Genomic DNA, 25,253 nt, shown 5'->3' with positions numbered 1-25,253 from the left:
GAAGTGATCAAGGGCCATAACTCTGGCAGTAATTATCGGAAATCGCTGAAAATCAATAGGCTTCTTCGTCTCTTGACCTTAAACACTGTGTATAAATTTAAAGTCAATCGGATATTAACTTTCGCCTCTAGAGCATCCACAAGATTTTTTGAAGTCATCAAGGGCCATAACTCTGGCGTTAATTATCGGAAATCGCTGAATATCAATAGGCTTCTTCGTCTCATGACCTTAAACACTGTGTATAAATTTAAAGTCAATCGGATATTAACTTTGGCCTCTAGAGCGTCCACAAGATTTTTTAAAGTGATCAAGGGCCATAACTCTGGCAGTAAGTACTGAAATTGCTGAAAATCAATAGGCTTCTTCGTCTCATGGCCTTAAACACTGTGTACAAATTTAAAGTCAATCGGATATTAACTTTGGCCTCTAGAGCGTCCACAAGATTTTTTGAAGTGGTCAAGGGCCATAACTCTGGCAGTAATTATCGGAAATGGCTGAAAATCCATAGGCTTCTTCGTCTCATGACCTTAAACACTGTGTATAAATTTAAAGTCAATCGGATATTAACTTTGGCCTCTAGAGCGTCCACAAGATTTTTTGAAGTCATCAAGGGCCATAACTCTGGCAGTAATTATCGGAAATCGCTGAATATCCATAGGCTTCTTCGTCTCATGACCTTAAACACTGTGTATAAATTTAAAGTCAATCGGATATTAACTTTGGCCTCTAGAGCGTCCACAAGATTTTTTGAAGTGGTCAAGGGCCATAACTCTGGCAGTAATTATCGGAAATCGCTGAAAATCAATAGGCTTCTTCGTCTCATGACCTTAAACATTGTGTATAAATTTAAAGTCAATCGGATATTAACTTTGGCCTCTAGAGCGTCCACAAGATTTTTTGAAGTGATCAAGGGCCATAACTCTGGCAGTAATTATCGGAAATCGCTGAAAATCAATAGGCTTCTTCGTCTCATGACCTTAAACATTGTGTATAAATTTAAAGTCAATCGGATATTAACTTTGGCCTCTAGAGCGTCCACAAGATTTTTTGAAGTGATCAAGGGCCATAACTCTGGCAGTAATTATCGGAAATCGCTGAAAATCAATAGGCTTCTTCGTCTCATGGCCTTAAACACTGTATATAAATTTAAAGTATCGGATATTAACTTTAGCCTCTAGAGCGTCCACAAGCAATTGTGGACGCCGGCCGGCCGGCCGGGGCGACGACAATATACGACCACATTTCAATGTGGGCGTATAAAAATTATTGTAAATAATTAAATCAAGAAATTAAATGTTGTAAAGATATAGTAACGCAGTACGTTCTTATATTCGCCTGCCCGTCCTCCAACTTTAGATCCTAACAGAAATCCTTCCTTTAACAGGAGTCAATTGTTGTCAGTGTAGGCTGCTACAGTGTCTCCGTTTTTGTTATCATGCTCATCCTTAGATCATTATATTAGTGTTATGGATTATATTGTGTTCTATCTTGTATACCACTTTTCATGCCTAGTTGTTGGATCCCATTGTATTAAATTGTTAAAGTGCCATTAAATATGTATCACAATGACATATATTAGTAGGGCTAAGTTTGTAGGCCGTTTCAATTATTTCTTGTTATTTAGTATAGTGGTGTGTTTTGTCTTGTTTTTTTACCTTGTATATCATTTTGCATGCATAACTGAGTTCATACTCATCCTTCAATCATTATAGTGTTATGGATTATATTGTGTCCTATCTTGTATACCACTTTTCATGCCTAGTTGTTGGATCCCATTGTATTAAATTGTTAAAGTGCCATTAAATATGTATCACAATGACATATATTAGTAGGGCTAAGTTTGTAGGCCGTTTCAATTATTTCTTGTTATTTAGTCTAGTGGTGTGTTTTGTCTTGTTTTTTTACCTTGTATATCATTTTGCATGCATAACTGAGTTCATACTCATCCTTCAATCATTATAGTGTTATGGATTATATTGTGTCCTATCTTGTATACCACTTTTCATGCATAGTTGTTGGATCCCATTGTATTAAATTGTTAAAGTGCCATTATTTATGTATCACAATGACATGTATTAATAGTAGATGGAAAAGGTGATTTTGAGATTATGATTATACATATGTTTTTATTAGCTTTTCATGTAGATCTCATCATTCTTCTCACCAAACTTTTTACAGATTCAAAATCGGATGAAATTTTTTTTTTTTATTGAGGTTCAAAGTTGCGATTTTTGACTTTTCGCGGAAGAAAGGTTTTTCAACACTTTGAAAAATCATTTTTGGTGTTTTTTGTGATGCCATATTTCATTTCATATCAAAACTATCAACAATGTAGATGTAAATTCATGAAATACAACTTTAAGGCTAATTATGTTTCGATTTCACATTTTTGTAACAATTACTCTGATTTCCCAAGCAACTCCAAAATACATAGGTTTTCTCAAAAATTATATTTTGTCAAAGTGATTTTGGTCAATTTTTTCATCAAAAATGGTCTTGTGCATGTTATATCTGAAATATTGAACCTGGTTGTTATGCATTTTAAAATCAGTATCTATCAAGTAAGATTAACCGAAAAAAAAATAGTAAAAATATCTATATGCCTTCTCTCAAGGGCTGGATATGTGTTCAATTTTGAACAATTGTCCGCGGCACACATTTGCCTATTTTTGGGGCGTTTTGGTGACCTTAGTAAAATAAGAAGGAATGGAGATAGAGAAGTGAAATTATGGGAATATGTCAAAAAGTTTGTGAATTTTTAAAATTACATATTTCCAATCTGCCATATATTATCGATTTTGGTTGTCATAGCAACCAAAATGGCAAAAATGCAATTTTTGACCATTTTCAACGCTATTTACCATAACCCAAAAGGTGATCACCACTTTTAAAAATAAGCATTTTAAAATATTTGAAACCCATGTAATATCAAATGATATGGATTGTATAAGTTTGAGCAAAACATTAAGGAGTTTGAGTGGTTACCATAGCAACCACATTTATTTTTTCTTCCGAAAACCATTATTTTCCAATAATCATGACATCAATATTGATAACTGTATTATTTTAAAAACAGAAGCTATTGGATAAGATTTTAAAAAATAAATAAAATCAGAATATTTATATGTCTTCTCCCAAGAGCTGGAAAGGAGTTCCCTTTTTAACTTGAAGAACATTCTGCAGCAGCTAATTGTCTATTTTGGACATTATTAAGACATAATTATAAATAAAATATGAAGGAATTAAGATCTTGAAGAGAAATTTTGTTTACATGTATTTATGTTTGTGAATTTTTAAAATTACTTATCTTTACTCTTGTATATTACTTAATATTTGGTTGTTATAGCAATCAAAACGAAAACAGACACCCCAAAAAAGGCAATGTTATTCCATTTTCAATGGTGTTTACCCTGACAAACCAATTGATCACCACATTTTAAGTATAGTAGCAGAAAGCATTTTAGCATATATTTATAGCCCATGGCATGTAATTGTAATATAAAATATTAAGAATTGTATAATTTTAGTGAATTATTAAGGATTTTGGATGGTTGTCATAGCAACCACATAATTTTAAAAAACGGACAACTGTTGTTTTATTATCATTGTTCTCAGCATTCGTTTCTTACATTATTGTTAGAATTCTGCTTTTACATATTATTTTCTACTCAGAAGATAACATTGACCAATAAAAAATTATTCTCTAAAGACTAAAGAGTAAAAGTAGGTTACTCAGTTACTGATAGGCTATGGTAGGCCTAGTCATGTTTATATTATAAAGGCCTAGGCCTAAAAGCTACAATTTAACTCAAAGAATTGTTGTTTTTACTTCACTTTTGAATATTTCTATTATTCCTTCAAATCTGTATGTAGCCTATTGAGCAACTTCCTTTTTTGTATATTTTAATCCATGTATTGTAAATAAATATCAAATCAAGGCCTAAAGGCCTTATGTTTGTCGGTTCTTTCAACTTGTTTAACTGGTCAACAAATAATATGTGATACTCGAGGTGTTAAATATAGTTTCCTAAAAAAACAAAGAATTAAAATTATAATAATTAGTATGACAACTGTTATATAATGCTAAATTATTTAATAAAACGTTTTGGGAAAATTGGGTATCCGTATCGATACTGAGTGATAGTAATTATTAGTTTAATATTGTCGACATGACTGACCTAGGCTAATTGAAATTCATAATCTATGTCGATTCCATCATCTCAAACGAAATGTTGTAAATCGCCAACGGAAAATCCAGAAATTGAGCCATTTTTCAAACCATTTCAGCTAGCGTTAATTCTTTTGTTATTCCAACTTTATTTGGCTTAAGTTCCCTTTTTAAGTGGGTAGAAATCGATGTACTAATTATCAGTAGTACTATACTATCTTCCTCACGGCTGCGGTCGGCACCGAGACCCGTGTAGATATTTTCTGGTTTCATTTCCATTCGTGTGCACAGAAATGGTTTAAAATAGGGCTTGAATAATTCAGTGAACAGCGAATTTATGATTTCAGTGCATTGAAACATTCGTCAATGTTACGGAATTTTTCAATTCTTGAAAAATGTTTGGTGTTAAAAGTACAGACGTGTGGTCGCTGGGATGAAATTTCCCTTCGATTTTTTTATGTCCTGTCACATGGTTATAAAAGCGCACGAAGATGAGTCACGTGATGTAAACACAGTCGGCCCTGCGAAAGGCGTGAATAAAATGGAATTACTATCGTTATTTATTTTCAGGCAAGTCATTTATTCATATATCATAACGATTTCTTCATAAATAAACATCGAGTTGCATTTCGAGCTAAATTTACGGCGAATACGAGTCACAGGAACTTGGAATGGATTTTTCTTCTCAAGTAGAAATGACGTCATAACAAGGCAAAACTACGCGATTTATTTTTGACAAAATTGCCCATTGTATACAATTTTCAAATGCTCGGCGGCAGTTCTTAAAATGCTCCGATTTTGTTGATTTTAATAGCATTGAAACGACAATAAAACGAACTTTCGATCGGTCGGGGGTGCTATATTGGCAAATCGCCTCACAAAAAGATTACGCGAATTGAAGCGTTCAACTTACAAATAAGGCATGGTATTTCGAAATGCCGACAAAGCACCCCCGACCAATCGAAAGATCGTTCAATTACCTTTCTAATGATATTAAAATGAAAAAATAATATTAAAAATAGGAACCGCCGCCGACATTTTCGAGAGATGGATAGAGAACAAGCTAAAAAGAAAGTGATTTTTCCTACAATCAAGGGCCATAAATCAGGAAATTACAATTCGATATGCGCAAATTTCGAAAGGAACTGAGATCTTTGCATTATAAACTTACATTTCAAGTTTCAACAAAATCGGATAAAAATTGTCACCTCTATAGGGTCCACAACCTTGATATACCATATTTTTACGCTATTAGAGAATGAAGGGTGGCCATTTTGTCTGTTAGTTTTGGGCTGATTTTCACAAAGGTCGAACTCAGCCGTCCTTAGTGTGTAACAGTGATATAGTAATACGTTTTTTTAAATCAGATAAAAATTATGACCTCTATAGGGTCCACAAGCTAAAAACGTGATTTTTCCTACAATCAGGGGCCATAATTCAGGAAGTTATGGTCCGATGTGCGCGAATATCGTACAGAACCGAGATCTTTGTGTTATAAACTTACATTTCAAGTTTCAACAAAATTGGATAAAAATTGTGAACTCTATAGGGTCCACAACCTTGATATACCATATTTTTAAACTATTTGAGAACGAAGGGCGGCCATTTTGTCTGTCATTTTTGGTCCGATTTTCACGAAATTTGAACTCAGTCGTCCCTGGGGTGTAACGGTGATATAATAATACGTTTTTTTAAATCGGATAAAAATTATGACCTCTATAGGGTCCACAAGCTAAAAACGCGATTTTTCGTACAATCAGGGGCCATAATTCAGGAAGTTATGGTCCGATATGCGCGAATATCGAAAGGAACTGAGATCTTTGGGTTATAAACTTACATTTCAAGTTTCAACAAAATCGGATAAAAATTGTGACCTCTATAGGGTCCACAACCTTGATATACCATATTTTTACGCTATTTGAGAACGAACGGCGGCCATTTTATCTGTCAATTTTAGGCCGATTTTCACGAAATTCGAATTCAGTCGTCCTTATGGTGTAACAGTGATATAATAATACGGTTTTTTAAATCAGATAAAAATTATGACCTCTATAAGGTCCACAAGCTAAAAATGCGATTTATCGTATAATCAGGGGCCATAATTCAGGAAGTTACTATCTGATATGCGACAATATCGAAAGGAACCAAGATCTTTAGGTTATAAACATGCATTTCAAGTTTCATCAAAATCGAATTAAAATTGTGACCCATACAGAGTCCACAACCTTGATATACCATATTTTTACACTTCGCGTACAAACGGCGGCCATTTTGTCCGGCAATTTTGGTCCGATTTTCCCGAAATTCGAACTCTACCTTCCTTAGGGTGTAACGGTGATATAATAATACGTTTTTTTAAATCAGATAAAAATTATGACCTCTATAGGGTCCACAAGCTAAAAACGCGGTTTTTCGTACAATCAGGGGCCATAATTCAGGAAGTTACAGTCCGATATGCACGAATATCGAAAGGAACTGAGATCTTTGGGTTATAAACTTACAAGTTAAGTTTCAACAAAATCTGATAAAAATTGTGACCTCTATAGGGTCCACAACCTTGATATACCATATTTTTATGCTATTTGAGAACGAACGGCGGCCATTTTATCTGTCAATTTTAGGCCGATTTTCACGTAATTCGAATTCAGTCGTCCTTATGGTGTAACAGTGATATAATAATACGGTTTTTTAAATCAGATAAAAATTATGACCTCTATTGGGTCCACAAGCTAAAAACGCGATTTTCCGTACAATCTGGGGCCATAATTCAGGAAGTTACGGTCCGATATGCGCGAATATCGAAAGGAATCGAGATCTTTGTGTTATAAACTTATATTTCAAGATTCAACAAAATCGGATAAAAATTGTGACCTCTATAGGGTCCACAAACCAAAAACGTGATTTTTCGTACAAACAGGGGCCATAATCCATGAAGTTTCGATCCGATACATGCCAATATCGAAAGCAGCCGAGATCTTTTGGAGATATACCTATATTTCAAGTTTCATTAAAATCGGATAAGAATTGTGACCAGTAGAGTGTCCACAAACAAATTGTGGACGGACAGGGGCGACAGCATAATACGTCCACATGAAAATGTGGGCGTATAAAAATGGTCCCTTGATGAATCAAAATAGATATATGACCTATTATAAGATTTATTTTAATCTTCCTGTTGGGAGTAATATGTCCCTTTACTGTGTAAATAGCCCTAGGGTAAAATAAAAAGTTATTGACAGATACGGCTGAAATTTGGTGTAAGGTCATGCATATCATGACTAGTTACTCTGAACATCCCCTGAAAATTTCAAGTCTGTACAGTCACAGGAACTGGTAGAGGTACATTACTGAAATAGTATCACAACATTCAACATGTATTGGTTGTAAAATGTATTTGACATCAAGCTAAGTGTCAGAAAAAATAAAGACAGATATTAGGCCGCGGTTAATTAATTGTTTGTTTCTCATGACCGGCCCGCATGTCCGTTTTCATCCGTAATAATTACGCACTTCAATAATTATTTGGTCAAATTTAGTGAGATCCAAAATTTGTCCCTTAAAACTTTATTGTTTGCTTTTAAATATGAACAATGAATTGACACATTAAAATCCACTATTTATCAATGAACATGACACCGTAGGTGATAAGTAAAGTACTTAAAAGTAGGCTAGAATGTGAGTGTGGGTCCATCCGCAAAACGGAAGTGATCAAGCCGTATCATATCTGTCATCCATACCAAGGAATGGTAGCTACAACATTCACCAAAGACCTGGCCACAATATATACTCTATAAGGCACTTGTCATATTTGTAATAAAATTCACAGAAAGATATAAATGTCTTTTAATTCCTGCTAAATTATTTTATTTACTGACTAGCAACAGTCCAAGAACTGCCGCCATGAGATAACCTCGATCATGAGATACTGACTGGTTGACACTGCTTCACCCCCTTCACAGAATTTTATTAACAACACTATATAAACAGTCTCAAAAGGACACAGAGATACAAATAAATGTAAACAGTTTGATTAAGATAGACAAAATAATAAAAGTATTTATATTATCGTGATGCCACGTGCCGATGATGGGTTCAAAGTTGTGGACAATTAACATACAGGCTATTGCCATGGCATTGGTACTATCTTCCCTCACATCTATAGAAACGACCACGTGTGTAGTAAATTCTTTGACTGACTTGTTTATAAATAATCTAACTTATTTGTATTTAAAAATCCAAGTGTATGCTTTTAATTATTTATGTCAGAACAAATTATTAACCAGTTTGGAACAGGTCATTTCGTAACCTGTCAAAGTAAGGAAGGATAAAGAAATGAAATGCCAAGAATGAATGAATTAACAAACCGTTAACTTATCAAGTCTTCCGATGTGCCCGGATATTGTGCAACTGATATTTTAATCTATAAATATTTAATAAATGTGAAGAAGAAATCGCGGACACTGGTTACCGTTGGGTTGGGTTTCCAACGACCAAGTAACTGACATTAGTTATTGCTGAAATAGAAACAGCATTAAACTAAAAAAATTAAATGTCATCTCAATAATTAAGAGCGTGTCCACGAGAAAACCATGCAGAAGGTGCTAAGGCTTCAATCGCAGATTTTGACCAAATTTGGTTTATAAGTTGGGATAGTCCCAAAACACAGAAATGTGCAATATTAGATAAATCTTTCAATTCCTGTATGAGAAAATTGAAAAAACATTTTTCATATGGTGAAATTGCCAAAATCTGTCTTTTCTCAAATACCAACTTTGGCAAGTCCTTACACCTTAACTATACTTAGCAGAAAGACCAAACTCACACAGTTTATCGATGACTCAGTGCTGTTACCACAATATTAACTTCAGACGATTCTGGCGAACGAGATCTGTATACGGACTGGATATCAAAGCCTGTCTAAATTCCCCATTTTTCGTCACCCAAAGTTTGACGCCCTATAGCTATTTCTTTCATGGGGTGGGTTTAAAAAATTTATGCTCACGTGAACAAGCAACCTCCCAACATTTGATACAAAAAATAAAAATGACCAGAATCGACTTGACAAAAACTAGGTAAAGGAAACAATAACCCAGGAAATTAATCTGTTATTTCCCTATTTTGGAGATAGTTAACCGTAGTAGATAAAAAAAACCTAAGAATTTATTTTCCTTTTCATTCATATGGTGTTTACTACCAGCCCTAAAATACATTAGTATCTGTTTTATAAAAATATCTTGAAAAAAAATACTTTCAAAGGCCTGTAATCGTTCATGGCTCATCTGGCGTCGACGGGAATTGACTTCCGCAGTTGTCCACGACCTTCCATTGGAGTTTCGACGTGCTCAATCTTAACAAACATATCCATTACTCTCAAATAGACATTATTTTAAATAAAATAATGCAACAAAAATGAAAAATTCACCTAAAAGTGAGATTCGAACCACCAACCCCATGACTTCCCCCGACCCACCCTCTCACCGAGTTGCTTGTCCCACGGCCCATGTCGTGGGCCCTGTTCAGGGGGTTTGCCTAGGACCTCTCTTATTCTAAATCCGGCCCTGAAGGTGCACCTGACGGTGCCCGAGAGCTGTAGCTACCATACTACACTGTTCAATGTCACCTACTTCGACGCAATTAGGCTTCGTTGCCGTTAATATTTAAGCTTCCACATTTCTGTATTGTAGAAATCAGTGGATGTGTCCCAAAATGAATAGTGGAAACATGCTCTGAAATTAAACATTTTGTAGCCATTTTCGGTAACTTGTTTGAAAATGAAATCTTAAAGAGACAATACAACAAATATGTTAAAGGGACAATACGACAATACCAAATATACAATAAATACAAATACACACTTATATAGAGTACAACATGGTACAAATAATGGCTATGGATATGATGAAAACGTATAAAAGTCCAAAAATTTTATTTCTCTAATTAAATTTGCAAAAAAATGTTTCACAAAAGCTTATTTTTAGCACTTTTCAATAAGCTGTATATTTTAAGTATGTTGCATTCCGGTCATTTTTTTTACACCTATGGATACTATGTGCTTAGCACTTCAAAACCATCCAAAGAAATTCTACTTGCGACCATGAAAGTAAAAGTTACAGTGTATCTTTTTCTGCACTGTAAGGACAATGTGAATATGGTACCCTAAAACAAGTCCACACAAAATTAGTATGTACTTATTTTTTTTTTCAAATTAGTGCTGGGGTAGAAGTTGACCACCCGCTTTATCAGACAGGGTCAAAATTAGAAGGTTGCTATTCCACCATAGAATGCAGTCTGTGCTTAAAAAGGGTGATAAATACACGTGTGAAAACCGCAATATTTTACCCATAAAATGAATAATTCCTGTACAGTCCTTTAGAGCGACATCAGCCTGTAACCACTTCAGCATGTTACCTCTTGCCCCTAGGGGGTGTCATACCATAAGTTTGATCAAAAACTTCCTACCCCCCATCTTAGCACTTTTTGCGATTTTTGCATGGTCTTCTCACGGATACACTCTTAATAATTAATAATTACCTCATTTAGCATGTATATTTCACAAACTCAGGTCATGAAAAACTGACAATTAATTAACCGCGGCCTTATCAGCAATATAGATTAGAACTTCTTTTATAATTATAATATGGTGTAGTGTTGCACTACACCTAAATGTGTTAATCGTGTTATACAACTTGAAATATTAGGCAATAGCTTACATCACATAATTTAACATATGAATAGGTCTGGCTAAATAAAACACAAGGGTCAAATCAGAAAAATCCAAAGGCAACTTTATACTCTGTCTTTATAAAGACATTTAGATTGGTGTGTGACATGTGCAATTATCTTAAAAGAATGGCTGAGAAATTTAACTTTGTTTGAAATTGCAATTTTTGAAAAACACAATTTAAAATTATTGACAGAAACGAACCATCAAATTCAAAAACAGCAAATTTTATGCATTTCATTTTACATTTTTTACAAAATAAAAATACCAGCAGTTGCCAGGCAGATACACCCACATTTTGCAAGAGATAAATAGAGAACAAGCTAAACAAAAAGAGATTTTTCTTACAAACAAGAGCCATAATTCAGAAAGTTACGATCTGATATGCGCGGTTATAAACATGCATTTCAAGTTTCATCAAAATCAGATGAAAATTGTGACCTGTAGAGTGTCCACAAGGTAAAAACAGGATTTTTCGCACAATCAGGGGCCATAATCCATGAAGTTATGGTCTGATTTATCCCAACATCGAAAGGAACCAAGATCTTGTGACCTGTAGAGTGTCTACAAACAAACTGTGGACCCACGGCAGGGGTGACGACAATATACGTCCACATGAAAATGTGGGTGTATAAAAATGGTTATGGTTCATCACTCTCACTTCATTAAAACCAAAGTTATGGTGTCCTAAAGCATCAACAAATCAAATTGCTTATCTCTGCTTACCCTTAGCAGAAAATATTCATCTTCGAACTCCATCAACTATCAAGGCATTCACCTAATGCAGTGCTTGCCACGAAGAATCACTGTGTGAGTACTCCATTACTCCCGCAAAAAAGACTCTGCGTGAGTTTGGCGAGTAACTGACTTACTTACGCAAGAACTCTGACAAATGGAAGTTAAGCCTAGACTCCATTGATTAACTTCCATTCCAAAGATGTAAGACTTTATTTTCTAATGTTCTTCATTAGAAGTAAGCCTTCTTGTCATTTGTAATATTATAAATATTAATTCAATACTTGAATTTTTATTCATTCTAATTCCAAAAAGAAAACCTATTTATGCGAGTGCCTAGATTAATTTAATAAAGAATAATAAAATAATATTTTGTCCAATTGATTTTGGCTGAATGTGAAAATAATAGTAGTTTACTTATAAAAAAAAAATGAAAGGCTTCTGTCGAAGGAACAAAGACAACCGGTGAAAATAATATTAGTCGATCGTGTGTAAAGTCTAATGTAATACCCTTGTCGTTAGGGGTCATATTCATCTTTATTATAACAAAATTTTCCGTTATCCTGTTTAGCTAAGATAAGAAGGTTTTCAGAAATACGTCTCTACACATATACATTTGGTGTTTGAAAATCGTAGAATGTACTGTTGCCCCACTATGTTAACAGTGGCATCGCCTGCTAAAATATACTAATAATAGTTTAGTAATTAAAAAGCACTCGTGCGTACGGCAATGTCAACGCACTGTGTTCTGACCTTATTCCAATACAAATAGTTCTCGGCATTTCTAACTTTATTCTAGCTTGTTTAATATTTATTTTAAAATGAAACCACTATTTAAAATAGAGTCATAGAAACTAGAAAATGACATTATATACGTTACAACATTCTGCACATTTTCATATCTCGTAATATTTCTCGCGAGAATTCTACTTTGGATTTCAGTTAAATTAACCAATCATAAAAATTATACGTTGCAAGCCCGAAATAATTTCTTTATTGTCCAATCAATAGACGTCTTCTATTTTTACTTTATTCTATTCTTAGCATTGTGTAATCGGAATAATATTAGCGCAGAGTCATGTACAACGGGAAACTATGGTGGCTGATTGGTATCATGTCGTGATGTCGCCCTTCATAAGGCGACAACCCGACATCACAACATTATAACCCGACACCACGACAACACAACATTTTTAACCCGACACTACGAAATTTTCACCCAACACCACGACATTAAGAATGTCATAATGTCGCGTAAAAATGTTGTATTGTCACGTAAAAATGTTGTGATGTCGGGTTGTCGTGGTGTCGGGTTGTTGACTTTATTTATCAATGTTGAAGCGGCCATGAGATCAAGTCAGCCCTCACTATCTCATCCTTCACTAAGAATACTTACCCTTTACTAACTACGAATCAAGCTGGCCCTCACTACCAAATAACCGGTCTTAATGCGAAATTCCATATATCATGCTACATATCAGTAGAAAGCACGTTCACCGTTCTTTTCAAATATATAAATAATTTTCTGGCACATTTATATTTACTTGCCTTGAGAGGTGATCAAAGACGAATGGCACAAAAATCTATTAAATCATTGAAAAGCACTTTCATTTCTCTTTTCTGGCACATTTATATTTACTTACCTTGACAAACTATCAAAGTTGGATTATACTGAATTCTATTAAAGATACATTATGTAAGATTTAGATAAAGAACTAGCCATTCTTGCTATTATAGTTCGAAAGTAGATGATGTAAAATGAATAATTTGAAAATTTCATTCAAATTACTCTATTGCAAGCGAAGATATTAGCCTTTGAAGGTTTGACAGACGTGTGCAATAATTTCAACCACCGTACTGGTTGATCGAAGCTTAGTCTCGGTCCTCCATATTTGATTAAATCAAAGTATCGCTGAACCATTCCAATCTATTTAATATCGGAGAAATCTGATGCCATCAAGAGTTGATTAAGGCCTGGATAAGTTAAAGATACATTATGGGAGATTAGATAACGAGTTGGCAATTCTCACTATAATAGTTAAAAACTACATACTGTAAAAGCAATTTGCTGAAAATTTCAGTCAAATTGATCCACTATGAACCGAGAACTAAGCGGGTCAAAATTCCGCTTAGCCTCGATCATCATTACTGAAGTCGGTAAGACAATACTAATAGTCTCGATTATCCATTTAATCGTTAATCACGAAGGGAAAGTTTTGCAGCAATTCGAACTATAATCCAACAAATATCACAGGCTAGCCTTACCATCGAGAGTTGATTATGGTTTGTATAAGCTAATTAATGTCTAATTAATAGTTTTTATAACATTTTGGGTCTAAAGAAAGACCTACAATAGGCCGATTTTGCTCTTGCATAATGTATGTTTAATTAATGTCTAATTAATACTTTAGAAAACATTTCAGTCATAGAAACTAGAAAATGACATTATATACGTTACAACATTCTACACATTTTCATATCTCGTAATATTTCTCGCGAGAATTCTACTTTGGATTTCAGTTAAATTAACCAATCATAAAAATTATACGTTGCAAGCCCAAAATAATTTCTTTATTGTCCAATCAATAGACGCCTTCTATTTTTACTTTATTCTATTCTTAGCATTGTGTAATCGGAATAATATTAGCGCAGAGTCATGTACAACGGGAAACTATGGTGGCTGATTGGTATCATGTCGTGATGTCGCCCTTCATAAGGCGACAACCCGACATTCACGACATTATAACCCGACACCACAACATTTTTAACCCGACACAACGACATTTTCACCCAACACCACGACATTAAGAATGTTGTAATGTCGCGTAAAAATGTTGTATTGTCACGTAAAAATGTTGTGATGTCGGGTTGTCGTGGTGTCGTGATGTCGGGTTGTCGACTTTATTTATCAATGTTGAAGCGGCCACGAGATCAAGTCAGCCCTCACTATCTCATCCTTCACTAAGAATACTTACCCTTTACTAACTACGAATCAAGCTGGCCCTCACTACCAAATACGGGTCTTAATACGAAATTCCATATATCATGTTACATATCAGTAGAACTAGAAAGCACTTTCACCGGTCTTTTCATATATAAATAATTTTCTGGCACATTTATATTTACTTGCCTTGAGAGGTGATCAAAGACGAATGGTACAAAAATCTATTAAATGATGGGGGTAGGGGTATTCAAACTAAAAATACGGGTCTTAATACGCAATTCCAGATATTATGTTATATATCATTGAAAAGCACTTTCATTTCTCTTTTCTGGCACATTTATATTTACTTACGTTGACAAACTATCAAAGTTGGATTATACTGAACTCTATTAAAGATACATTATGTAAGATTTAGATAAAGAACTAGCCATTCTTGCTATAATAGTTCGAAAGTAGATGATGTAAAATGAATAATTTGAAAATTTCATTCAAATTACTCTATTGCAAGCGAAGATATTAGCCTTTGAAGGTTTGACAGACAGGTGCAATAATTTCAACCCCCGTACTGGTTGATCGAAGCTAAGTTTCGGTCCTCCATATTTGATTAAATCAAAGTATCGCTGAACCATTCCAATCTATTTAATATCGGAGAAATCTGATGCCATCGAGAGTTAATTAAGGCCTGGATCAGTTAATTAATGTCTAATTAATACTTTAGAAAACATTTCAGGCCTAAAGAAAGACCTGCAATAGGCAATTTAGCTCTTGCATATTTAAGTAATTACGTGGGGGGAGGGGGTATTCAATGTCTAATTACGGGTTCTAATACAAAATTCGAGATATCATGCTTCATATCAGTAGAAAGCACGTTCAAATATATAATTAATTTATATTTACTTGCCTTGAAAAGTGAAAAGGGGGTGGGGTATTTGAAATAAAAATGCGGGGCTTAATTCAAAATTCTGTATATCTATACTGAAAAGTAAAGTTAATCCTCTCTTGAAATGTATTTATTATATTTTCGGCGGAATGCATATACTTTTTAAAATTAAAATTGATACAAGTTTGGTAGCCTTCAATGGCTGAATTAAAGAGAGTGGTGGGGATGGGCGAGTGTTTAATATGTGTTATACGAAATTCCAGTCATTGTGTCATACATCACCGGAAAGTGGGTTTCTGTGGCTCTTTAATAAATCTACTTGTTATTTTCTAGCTTATTCATAATTCCATACATTAGAAGAGATAAAAGCATTTTTATTTTGAGCAGAGAAATGGGTTACTAAAAATAGATTACTTTCAATTCATTTTAATTATCAAAGGCTCAAATTAGCCCATACCGAGCAAATGATTACTCCCAAGTCATGGTCATCCAGCGAATTTGGTAAGCCAGCTTGATTCGCAGTTAGTGAAGGGTAAGTATTCTTAGTGAAGGATGAGATAGTGAGGGCTGACTTGATCTCGACAGCACTCTATTTTTCATGGCCGCTTCAACATTGATAAATAAACCCGACATCATGACACCACAACATTTTTACGCGACAATACATTATTTTTTGCGCGACATTCCGACATTCTTAATGTCGTGATGTTGGGTAAAAATGTCGTAGTGTCGGGTTAAAAATGTTGTGATGTCGGGTTGTCGTGGTGTCGGGTTATAATGTTGTGATGTCGGGTTGTCGCCTTATGAAGGGCGACATCACAACACGATACCATTCAGCCTCCATAGGAAACAGAGTATTTTATCGTAGATATTGAATTAAAAATGGTTAACCGAGCAAACCAGGAAATCAAATAACTATGGCCTTAGATAGTATTTAATTTTCATTTAAGAATTGTACATTTTTCAATGAAAAGTTTCCAGAAATGTTTTCGTGAGTAATGCCTTACTCTTGTGAAATGCATTTCAGGCGAGTATAGCATGCGCGCGAGTAATGACTCGCGCCTCCTGACGAGGTCTGTAATGAACGCCTACACCAAGTTTGAACATTCTATCTCAATTAGAAGGAGTGTTATTGTCTTTCAAACAATCAATTGCATATCCTTCCGCTTAGCCTGAGCAGAAAATGCTCATTATTGAACTTAGTCAAGGTATTGATGTAATGAAACTATACATGAATCACCCATTCAAAAAAATGGCGTCTCGCTGTTGCATTGTGGGAGATCCGTGAGCAAACTCACGAGGAGGACGCCAATGCTATGCATGGGATTTCTCTGACCAAATTTCGAAAAAAGGCTGATTTTACGTTAATTTTAGTGATGGGGGATATTTCATATGATGTGATAGAGACACAGATGGTTAATGCACGTAAAGAATACCTCAGAAAACACATTCTGAAGTATACAGATCGCAAAAAGGTAAAATGAAAACTTCAAAACAAACAGCTGTCAAAACTTAACCTTCGTATCAATCAGCTGATCGCTGTCACTTTTAGCAGGTCAATACTACTGTGAGTGTACAGTGTTGCATAGAAATAAATAGCACAGGGTACATTAAGAATGCTTAATAAAAAGACATCAAATATTTAGACCCTATATACTTTATACTATGGTAACAAACAATTGTTATTACCTGCATTTGTTTTGCTGAGTAGACCAGCGCTACCAACTCCTTTTTGCGGCCTGTACACTTAAGATTTCGCTTCTCAGGTATTCTTTAAGTGCATCAACCTTCCAGGGGGCAGTTTCACAAAGCAACTTACGATGAAAAATTTGCGTAAGTTTATCGTAACGTAAACTTACGTAAAAATCGCGTTTCACTAAATTCTTAACTTACGAAATTCGTAACTTTTATCGTAAAGTCTACGGCAACTCTCACCTTGTCGTAAGTTGGAATTTTTTTCGTATCTTTGACAAAATGGCCGCCTTGTTACTTTATGCGGATCGGCAACTTCGACGAGAGAGAATATTCTGGGATAGATTAAACCCTCTCGACACCCATACAGATGAGGAGTTAGTTTCGCGGTACAGACTTGACCGGACCAGTAAATTACATCTTATTAACTGTATTATTATTAATAATGATGATATCGAAACCGCAACTTACCGATCGAAATCCTTGTCATCACCTGTACAAGTCCTGATTGCATTACGATACTATGCCACAGGTAGCTTCCAAAAACTCATTGCTGATGCACATGGGATGAGTGTACCATCAGTGTCTAGAGAATTTATCGTGTTTCACGAGCAATAACAACCTGTGTTGACGATAAATTATCAATAAATTTCCCCTATTCCATGGAAGATATCAATTCTACAAAGGAAGGTTTTCACCAATAGCAGGCTTCCCAAATGTAGTGGGAACGATTGATGGTACACAAGTTGCCATCATAGCACCATCGGGAGAAAATGAACCGCTGTTCGTCTGCAGGAAAGGGTTTCATTCCATTAATGTTCAAGCAACAGCTGATTCTAAACTCGGGTAAACGTACGAATTATCGTCTTGTTTTAACTTTAAGCTTCAACATGACACGCGATAAGGGGAAAGCGATAAGGGGACTCGTCGTAAAAATACATAGTTCACTGCATAGTTCCTTCAGAATCCCATAATTCTGTTCAACCCCCTCAATTAAAACACCGAGAGCTGCCGGATTCCAATTTTGTTTTCGCCTTTTTGGTTCCATTTCGGCTTTTGGCAGACTTACAGACGACGTATGGTACTATGTCACGCGCTATGACGTAGCAAACAAAAACAAGTAAACAACAGGCATGAAAATAGCATTTTATTCATAAATACACCGCTAAATCTTAGCGTATATATAAGGAATATATCATTTCGTCGTTTATGTTTCAAAAGGTAAGGATCTTTGTCAACATTCAGTCCGTGGGAATGTTTACAGAAGTGTGAATGAAGTGACGAAAAAAGATACGAGAAAAAGTTAAGAAAAAACTTACACCGGCCTTTGTGAAACCGGCGTAAATAATTCGTATCTTTTTCGTAAGTTTTTCTTAACGTAGTTTTTTTTCTTAAAGTTACGAACTTTTGTGAAACTGCCCCCAGGTCTCTATCACATCGAATGAAATATCCTCCATCCTTAAAATAACAGTAAAATCGGAGTTTTTCGCAATTTGGTCAGAGAAATCCCATGCAAAGCAATGGCGGCCCTACTTGTGAGTTTGCTCACGAATCTCCCACAATGCAACAGCGAGACGCCATTTTTTTGGAATGGGTGATTCATGTATACACCATGTTTCATTACTCTCACTTAATTAGAACTAAAGTTATCGTGTCCCAAAGTATCAACCCTATGCAAAGAAAATGCTTAGCTTCGGAAGTGTGATGGCAGACAGACGTGTGACAAACGGACAGACAAATTTTAATACTCCCCTGCTTTCTTCGAAAAGTGAGGGGACAAAAAACGTACAATTAAACAACAAATTTACCCTAAACACTGCAGTATAGAATTCATGTAACATGTGTTTCCTAGGTTACGTAGACCTGTTACTCCAGGTATCAGGGTTCGTTTCCTAACAGATGGAGGTGTGGGTGGAATATCTAATTTTCTCTTTTTAGGTGTTGAACTTTGTTCCTATAACAATGAAAGTATAAACTTAATGTTGGCTAACTGTATATTTTGTGAGAGAGAGAGAGAGAGCCGTGGGGGAGGGAATTGCTCGAGTTAGGCAGGAGAAACCTTTAGGACCATTATCATCTGAGTGGCTTCTTACAATGTGGCTAAGAGACACAGTTAGATACTATATATATAATCACATAACTGATATGTTATCAATTAATTATCATCCAATCAATTAATTTACTGGTTTGACTAATGATACATGCATGTGTTTATTGCATTTAACATATTAATTTCTTACCTGAGCAATTTTCTGTTGTTTAACATAAAAATGCCAGGCACTAAATACTTTACACAGTATGACTCGTCTGAAAAACATAAATTGTTTTGAAATATTTTAATGCCTACCAAAAGTATATTGAGAATACAAAATGCCACCCTCATAAATACGGTCATACAATTCAAATATAATATTTCATCCTTGAAAAAATGGCTGCTTAAAAGAGGTCTTTATTATAGTGGATTTAATTAAACAAGTTCATCCTACCCTGAAATTTGCTGATTTACAATAAATATCATATAATAAAAAAAAAAGAGAAATAAAATATGGTAATACATATACATGAATTTTATAAATTATGCATTAAACCACACCACACCCCCTCCTCCCTTTATGTATCTTTAACTAAATTTTGTGGAGTTCAGAGTTTAAGTACCATCACACAAGAAATCTTGGGCAGACATGCAGATGATGCTTAGTGTGTCAGCCAAGAGAAATAGTTTTTCCATTTTCCATGACATTGCTCATATTGCAACCAAAATTGCAATATTGTCAAGTATTACCTGTCCTTACTCCTACTTCAAAAAGACCACTTTTACTCACAAACTTTTTAATTTTTTAGTTTTGATAACTTTTACAACAATTATCCATATAAATGGTAAGAGTTGGTTGAAAAAATCTAAAATATGCATACCCAAAATGACAAACAGCTGTAGCTATACGATCATTTTCATCTGCATGACACCTAAATTATGAATAGAACAATTACAGATTAACATACATGTAGCATGAACGCAACAATATTTTTATACGCCCACATGTAGACGTATATTGTCATTGACCCTGTCCGTCCATTCACTTTTTGCTTGTGGGCACTCCACAGGTCACAGTTTTTTTTATCCGATTTTGATGAAACTTGAAATAAATGAAATGAAATGAAATGAAATGGGATTTAACGTCCTACTGTTCTGCTCCTATACTGGGCTAATGAAGACAAACATGCCATACAGTGTGCTATGAGGGAAATTTTGCCCGGGCAGCGGCGCTACAGCCTACTCTTATATCGAATTCCAACTGCCAGGGGATCTTTTACGTGCACGCCAATATGTACACATGACCTCGGTTTTTCGTCCCATCCGAACGACAAGATAGCTGTCCTTGTCAGGCCCTCCAACCTGCATCACTGACAAGGGGAAACCACGTCGGAAAATCTGGATGCACTTTCTCAGCCAATGCAGGGATCAAACACCCAACCTCAAGGCTAGCGAGCCAGCGTCTTACCCACTTAGCCACATGATCCCCAAACTTGAAATATAGGTTTATCGCCCAAAGATCTTGGTTGCTTTCGATATTCGCAAATACTGGACCGTAATTTCCTGGATTATGGCCCCTGATGGTATGAAAAATCATGTTTTTAGCTTGTGGAAACTCCAGAGGTCACAATTTTTATGAAACTTAAAATGTATGTTTATGACCCAAACATCTTGGGTCCTTTCAATATTCATGTATACTGCTGTTTTTATTAGAGGTAACCAGTTATGTTAAACATGCATTATGCAAGAGCTAAATAAGCATATTTTAAGTCTTTATTTAGGCTTCAGATGTCATAGGAATTATAAATTAGATCTTTATTTACACAACAACCACAAAATCAACTCTGTAGACCCACGGATGGCTTGGATTCGGCTTGGATTTAAACAGGATTTCATTGATTGATTAAATTTTTAAATGGCGGCGTAAGCAGAGATTAACCGTTATGTTGACGTCATACTCCTGGAAATTATCCATAAAAGGCAGTGATGATCGAGGCTAAATGATAGAGGGTACGAAGCGAGGCCGCTGTTGAGCACAGCCGCATGTCAGTCAATTTGATTGAAAGTTCGATATTTGGCCTTGATATTATGTTTAATTGTGGTTAAAATGAGAGTTTGGATGTCTGTATTATATGCTCTTTTGTCACTTGATAAACATCGCAGCTATCATCACCCCAGTTGAATTGCAGCCCCATTGGATCACTGTCAAAAGTGAAAATGGACTTTTTTTATTTTTGTCTTAATAATGAGTAATTGTTCCACCAATCCTCAGACATTCAGCAATTCATCGTGGCATGCTCCTAATCAACTGTCCAATCACAATTTGGGGCAATCTGACCCACTCCTCTTGCAGTGTTGTCGGTTGACGTTGACGTCGACGAACATGTCTCACGATCATGTCCCAGGTGAGACTCATGGCTGGCCAAGGCATATGGACAATATGGTGACACTGGAGGTAGTCATTCACGACATGAGCGCGGTGGGCACAGGCATTATCATCTTGAAAGATGAAACATCGACCTGCACGTTGAGCAAAGAGCAGAACTATCGGTGCAAGTCCGTCCTGCCAGTCATGGTGATTCCTCCCCACACCGTAACAGACCTACGCCCGAATCTGTAATGCTGTCTGACATTAACATTAGAATGACGCTCATTTACACGCCTCCAAACGCGAGCACACCTATCGGTGAAATCTAAAGTAAATCTGAACTCATCTGAGAACATTACATGCGCCCATCGACTACTACCCCAATTTCTACGCTGCCTACACCATGACGCCTGTTTGCCATGTGCTGGCAAGTTAACGGACACACAACACGCGGTCATCCATATGCAAATGGGCTGCATGTAGCGAGTTTCTAATTCCTGTAACTTGGTACAAGTTTACAGAAAGCTGATTGGCTGTTTGTTCTCAATTTCGCAGGACCTGTGTACAAATGTATTGATCCTGGGCTTGTGTAGTTGTTTGTTGGTACCGGTTCCACAGTCTGCTGATCACAGACTGTGATACATTAAAGTTACAATTTCATATTTTCTAAGAAAGTCAAAACATAATTATTTCTATGTCTTTTGCTCAATAGGTTGTCAACTCACTATTATACAATCATAGGTGTCATTCCCACACTTAAAACTCATTTACACCAGAAATAATAACACAATTACCTCCCTTGTTTTCTATTCTCCACCATGGAGTAGCTATCCTCAAACGTTTGAATTTGAAGAGGAAAATGATATTTTTGCCAATTTCTCAACTGGCAATAGTGAATTATAGGATTAATAGGATTATTCTTTAACAAGGTAGGACTGTTTATAGATACCATCTATTTTAAGGCTTTATTTTAATAAATTTTAAAAATATAACGTAAAAATATGAAATTGCAACTTTAAGTATGTTGGCTACTGCTCGCTGTGTAGAACCCATTTGAAGCATGCCAATAGCATGTAGACATTCATCATGTTGAAGACGTCTCATTGCAAATTAAACATAACACACTAAAGCAAAGATACGTTAAACAGTAAATCTTATGCAAGAACCGATAGGAAAGCAAACATGGATAGGATAAACCAGCACGCAGCAGTTTTCATCAACCCTTCCATGAACTAAGTTGAAGTGTCAAATTTGACAATGAACCCCACCCACGTGTATGGCGCTATTGCTTGTCGCAGATGCAGCTCAGCGGTTCTGTTAGGGCGATAAGTTCTTCACATACTCTCAAGGCATGTCAAGTGTCCATGACTATTTACCATATCATGCTGTACAGGTATTTGCATTTCAATATCCCCTACTTTTTTTGAAGAGTATATATCATTGGACTATAACTTCATGGATTATGGCCCCTAATTGTACGAAAAATGTGGGCGTATCTAATCTTGCATGGTAATCGGTTGTTAACTTTTAAAAGGCTTAAAATTATGAATCTACAACATTTTACACCAAGCCAGAAAACTTAAAGAGTCAGTCATATTTTTAACTCTTCAGAATTTTATAGGATTTTATATAAAACATCATTTATTAATTTGCTGCAGGAACAAAATAACTGCAAACCTTAGGTTTTCCTCCACCAAAATTTAATTATGAATGAAATAAATTCTGTCAGTAAGTTTCATGCTTTAAACTAAGTATTAATTAAATAAAAACACACTTTTATTCTTTATTATGGAAAAATATTCAATGCAGTGCCAAGCATTGAAGGGGTGCTCTCTATGAGTTTCACATTTTATTCACTAAGTCATAAGCGCCAGATCAGAAGCTCAAAAATGGCTTTAACAGCTAGAGAAAGACAGGCCAGAAGAAGGGCTAAAATAAGGTCTTCTAAAGATGCTTATGTCCAACATTTATTAAATTATTTACATAACAAGCCCATAATCAACTCTCTAGGACATCGGATGGCTCTGATTTTAAGTAGATTAGAACACCACACCCATTTAATAATTAAACTACTATTTACTAAACTTTTAGTTATAATCCTTGAGTGGCATTTAGCGATTGAACACATTAAAAACACAACACAGTTTATATGGAAATACAATCACTGGTTTATAGGCATAGCCAACGTTTCGACAAGTATTCTCTTATCGTTATCAAGCACAAATGATAACGATAAGAGAATACTTGTCGAAACGTCGTGCTATGCCTATAAACCAGTGATTGTATTTCCATATAAACTGTGTTGTGTTTTTAAACTTTTAGTTCATGGATAATTATTTATTATCTAGGGAATAGAGTGCTTTGACAATCGAGACTACACTTTTTCTTGTCAAAATTTCAAACGCTCATTATGAGCGTAACTGTGCCCAGTAAAGTAATTTGACTTAAATTCAACATATACATTTTACATTATCTATTTTTAAACTATTATAGCGAGAATGGCCATCTTTTTATCTAAATCATAGTAAAAAAATCCCCGGTAACAAACTTGACAAGACTGTGTAGATATAAACAGAATTTATCCAGGACGCGTTTCGGGCGTTCGCCCTTTATCAACTGGTTACAAAAATCATCCCGTTACCGGGTATATATAGACAATAGAATTATTGCGCATGCGCATAACGTTGAGGATTAATAAAATTAATCCCTATACTGGGATTATAAAAATAATAATGACATAATAATATAGACAAATTTAAGATCATTAATGTACATAAAAAAATAAAAAAAAATATATAAATATGAATAAAATTGATGTACAAACAAAACCAAAACAATTAAATATATATAAACGGCGACTATCATCAAAGGACTGTAGTCAGGTAACAACAATGGCGGTAGTTTCCTTAGAGATGAATACGTATAGTCTCGGTCATCCGGAACCTCCTAGTCTTCAAACGTGCAGAGGTAGAATAGGCCTATACGTATGGAGTTCTGCTGCGATCGGTTATGAATTCAAAGGAGTAGTTTCGTAGCTAGTGGTTCAACTCTGGATCGTGAAATCGGTGATGCTGATGGGCGGTAGATCGTATTGGTCACCTCTATGAATAAAAATATATTCTGTAGTTTAGAGGGCCTCGGGAAAAAAGTGTACGAAGTATAGCTTAAAGGTGCAGAAGTTGTTAGAATAACAGTTTCTCTAAAACGGATGCTGTAAAAATAGATTGTCGATTTGGTTTCAATAGGTTTTCCTCGATCTGGTATGTACTGGTGGTATTATTTCTTCTTAAGGGTGAAGTTAGGTTTTTCTAAATCAAACCCAAGTGTGTAAAGATTTATCTTCTAATTTCTTTATTATTGGTATAGTGGAAACTTTAAATCTCTTCTGCTATAAAAAGGTGAATTCGATAATAAGTTTCGAAATATGTCAAAAAAAATAGGTGGTATCTAGTAAAGGAGAGTTCGACATTTTTACTGGGTTTTCGTAAAGTTTCTAGCTGCTTATAATAGTAGTTGAAAAAACGTTTCAGATTCAGTATCGTTCTGGGTGTTTTATAAGGATTTTCTTCTTCCATGCTGGTAGGTTGAGGCTGTAGAGATGGTACGCCATTGGCGTTCGGGTGTCTCTGGAACGTGTGAAGGGATCCACAGAGGATGCTCAATCGTCCGTAAAATAAAATAAATAATCCCAAGTGTGTAAAGATTTATCTTCT

The 25,253-nt window shown here is 35.3% G+C and overlaps 1 protein-coding gene across 7 annotated transcripts in view; it reads right to left on the bottom strand.

Moving 5' to 3' along the window:
* Positions 1-25,253, bottom strand: part of LOC126825387 (ubiquitin carboxyl-terminal hydrolase 44) — a 163,163-nt gene that overhangs the window by 65,301 nt on the left and 72,609 nt on the right. For all 7 annotated transcript variants that reach the window (XM_050555016.1, XM_050555019.1, XM_050555017.2 and 4 more), the window contains 3 exons: positions 20,054-20,104; positions 19,381-19,447; positions 18,949-19,094 (listed from right to left, as the gene is read on the bottom strand). In XM_050555016.1, the coding sequence (XP_050410973.1) occupies positions 18,949-19,094; positions 19,381-19,447; positions 20,054-20,104 (264 nt within the window). The remainder of the gene's footprint in view (positions 1-18,948; positions 19,095-19,380; positions 19,448-20,053; positions 20,105-25,253) is intronic.

The sequence above is a fragment of the Patella vulgata genome, chromosome 6, assembly GCF_932274485.2.
Source record: "Patella vulgata chromosome 6, xgPatVulg1.2, whole genome shotgun sequence".
Lineage (NCBI taxonomy): Eukaryota > Metazoa > Mollusca > Gastropoda > Patellidae > Patella > Patella vulgata.
The sequence above is the reverse complement of the archived record's forward strand: the minus strand, read 5'-3'. Positions and strand labels throughout refer to the sequence as shown.